Consider the following 3,728-nt stretch of genomic DNA (forward strand, 5'->3'; position numbering starts at 1 on the left):
TCTCGTCTTCCCCCACTTCGACTACGGATCCTTGGTGTATGGAGGGCTATCTGCAGAACTAGAGTTGAGACTCATGAATTGCTTTGTAAGATTTATCTTTGGGTTCCCTAGGAGCTCTCAAGTCTACCCCTGGTATTCCGAGTTGAAGTGGCTCTATCCAACCTCCCGAAGGCGATACCTCCTTGGTGTTTTTTCTATTCCAAGTTCTTAACATCAAAAAACCTACCTATATACTAGATCTCCTCACTCTTCATTCATCCATCCACTCATTAAACACCAGATCCCATCGGAATGATTTATATATGCCCTCCTATAGAACCTCCTTCTTTAGCAAATCCTTTATCATACGTGCAACCTCCCTCTGGAATTCTCTTTCCATCTCCATTCGCCAGTCCTCATCCATTCTTTCCTTAAACAACACCTATTCCTTCATTTATTGAATAACCAAACCTCCACATCTTTGTAATCAAATAAATAGGCAAGTATTGATTAACATTATAAACAGTAGTAAAGCCAATATACCAATGTAATTTCATTCTACTATCTGAAAATTTGTTAACGCTTGCCAGATAAAAATCTCACTATATGAACCATGTATTTATTCTTAGGGAACATATGTCCTAGAATAAAGTTATTTTTTCATTTCATTTTAAATGTACAACACGAGTAATAATTAAGGAGAAAGTAATAAGAAATTTTACTAAAAGAAGGAATTATGAGTGGGGAAAGAAATATAGTGTAAGTATGGTGGATTAAGAAATGAATCACGAAGATAGATAAAAGTAAGAAAATAGATAAATACATAATATATAACATCTACTAACCTGAGTCAATGTAGATATGTCACAAACTGAAAAAAAAAATTTGAAGGAAGTAATAATTATCTGTCCCAACCGGATTCAAACCTGAGTACTTAGAGTGAGTAGCACAATGCCTTACCACTGATTTATTATCCCGTTTACCATATTAGTTATTACTTTTATTAATTAATACTCTAGTGGTACATTTTTATTTTTAATATTCATTACTATATTTATCTTAAATTTTAATTCTACTAGTTTCAACTACAAGATTTTTTTAATTTACTCCATTCATTTTTATATCTTTTTTATATTGTAATCTTATGGTTCTACCATATTTTACAATGTTTTTTATCTTTTTCATTTAGCCCTGATGAAGACCTCCAAAGAGGGTCAAAATGTAGGTATTTATACAATAGTTTTTGTGGTATTTTTGAGTATCCTTTTTTAACCACCACCCAGAACATCTTTCATAGAAAACAGAAGGAGCTATAGAACAACAATGACAGTTGCTTCATAATATACCCTACGAATCTATGACAATTAGTGTATGATTCAATTTTCAGCGATACATAAAGTTAAGCTAATGAACAGAGTTATTTACCTGAGGTGGCGCTACAGCTGGTGGTGTCCTGTATTCCCGAGAACTTTTACCAAGGGAACCAGTGGCAGACCGCAAAGCTGAAGGTGGTGTTGGAGGCTTGGTCGTAGGAGCAGGACCGACTACGGTTGTCTGTGAGCTAGATCGGGACTTGATTCCTCTATTACCGGACCAACCGCCATCCTGTAGTCTTGCACCATGTCCAATATCATCTAATGCTGTGCAAACATTTTCATTATTATAAATGAATAATTCTCATTAACTATATTAAAACCTAATAATATGATAACTGAACTAACTTCGAAAACATCTACTGTTGTGGCCACGGTAGTAAAGACAAATTTTGTATTTTTACAAAGATTATTATGCATTTTGTATTTGTTATAAACTGTAATATCCTCTTTTATGAGTAAATAGTTATTTTTATATATAAATTATTTTAGTTATGTTTTTACTTTATGTATCAACGTTAAATATTGTTCATTGGTTTTGTTGAACCAAAAAGCAAGCTAACTAATTTCCATCGTCTATAATAAATATGTTATTCAAAACAAAGCCAAGATGGCGGCACAAGTCCTTCCAAAAATCTGTTGAATCGTGGCCATGTTGAGCAGATTCAAATATTTTAAAAACTTTATTTTAACTTCCCATCATAATTGAAATTACAGTACATTTAAGAAAAAATAGAAATTAAGAATAAGTATTAAAGAAAATTATTCGTAGAGGAAATCATAGGGAAAAACTCAAAACCGTAGTGCTACAATCAATGTTGAGAACTAACAACGGGATAAGGGGAAGGAGGAAAACTTGGTTTTTGATCAATGGTTGCTTAGGTGAGAGATGGATGACATCGCCTAAAAGTAGGATGTCCGGAAAATCCCTTAGCTACTCTCAGTGGGAGACATCTTGAAAAAAGAAGACACCAAAGAGTAACCCAAGAAGAAGAAGAGACTCATTGTTTGGATCGCCGAACAACACACTTATTGAGTAAAAAACTGTTAGAGGACCAATGCTTTGTTTCATTGGTGTTTGTTTACTGAAAGATAGACGCCCACAATCAGCGTTAGTTTGATGAGAAAATCATCAAAAGAAGATTCTATGAAATTGGTTAGTTTTGTTCTACCTAATTTAAATACATAGTAAAAATAGATATTAATTTGACTAAGTGTCATTAAAAATAAGTGTTCTGCTTGCCTAGAAACCTGCCCTGATATTAAGAGTCTATAATATTATATAAAATTAAAAATACAAATTCTCATATTCATTAATATTAAATCTTTTCATTTGACCTTGTCATCTTCAAATCTATACTTTAGAGATGAAAATAACAGAGAACTATAAAATTCCATTTATTTTATTTTAATAAATTTTTGAATATTACAAAACGTACTTATATATATCATCAAATATACCGTATATATTTACATACGTATTTATTTTGATTCAAAAAATGTGTAAAATTGACCCAATAAAGTGGCATTTCTAGTTGGTCAATTTGAAAAAAAAAACCGCTTTAAACATGTAATTTCAGTTTTTTTTTTTTTTTTTATAATCTTTAAATTTCTTTCTTGAGACTGGCAATTGTTTACTAAATAATTCAAAAACACTATCCAAAATTATAGTCTCAAAACATTTAGGTGTGTGAGGTACAATAAAACACAAGTGAGGTTGTAATAAAAGTGTATAAATAGTGATAAAAGAGAAATAATTGGACTGTGATTTTTAATGTATTTTTGACATATTAGATATAAATGTTTTGACCTGGGCAGAATAGCCTGTATGGAGTTTTTTTTTTTTAAATAGTTAAATGATATGTCTCATAGTAATTTAAGATTGTCCCTGAAGATGGCCGAATTGGCTGAAACGTTGGACGTGTGAATGAAATAAATGTTTTGAGACTATAATTTTGGATAGTGTTTTTGAATTATTTAGTATGTAATTTCAGTTTTATACGACTTTTCATTTTTGAGCTTGGCTGTTCAAACACAGATCACTTTGCGAGACTAGGGCAGTAAGTTAAAAGTTGTGTGATGCACACAGTGCACCAAATTTTTTAAATTCGTGAATAAATACAAAGCTTCACCACTTTCGGTAGAAAACATGCAAAAAATATTAAAAAAGGAAGCAAATTATATTGATCTGGTAACTTCGTAGATGGGGAGGTTCAGAAATAAACTTGCCAAGACTGCCGGCCAGTATTAAATAAATGAAATAAATAAGCTTTTATTTAGAGGCTAGTTTTTAACCAGAAAAAGTTCCAAATAGCAGCATGAAGACCAAAACAAAGGATGCATCTCTAGGTTATACATAAATTAATAAAAGAAATA

The 3,728-nt window shown here is 31.5% G+C and overlaps 1 protein-coding gene across 2 annotated transcripts in view; it reads right to left on the bottom strand.

Annotated features, from left to right (window-relative positions):
• The window catches only part of Abi (tyrosine kinase Abl), a 27,971-nt gene that overhangs the window by 13,769 nt on the left and 10,474 nt on the right, over positions 1–3,728 (bottom strand). For both annotated transcript variants that reach the window (XM_067050398.1, XM_067050397.1), the window contains exon 5: positions 1,405–1,619. In XM_067050398.1, the coding sequence (XP_066906499.1) occupies positions 1,405–1,619 (215 nt within the window). The remainder of the gene's footprint in view (positions 1–1,404; positions 1,620–3,728) is intronic.

Source organism: Halyomorpha halys, unplaced genomic scaffold (assembly GCF_000696795.3).
Source record: "Halyomorpha halys isolate HHAL.00 unplaced genomic scaffold, Hhal_1.1 Scaffold85.1, whole genome shotgun sequence".
Lineage (NCBI taxonomy): Eukaryota > Metazoa > Arthropoda > Insecta > Hemiptera > Pentatomidae > Halyomorpha > Halyomorpha halys.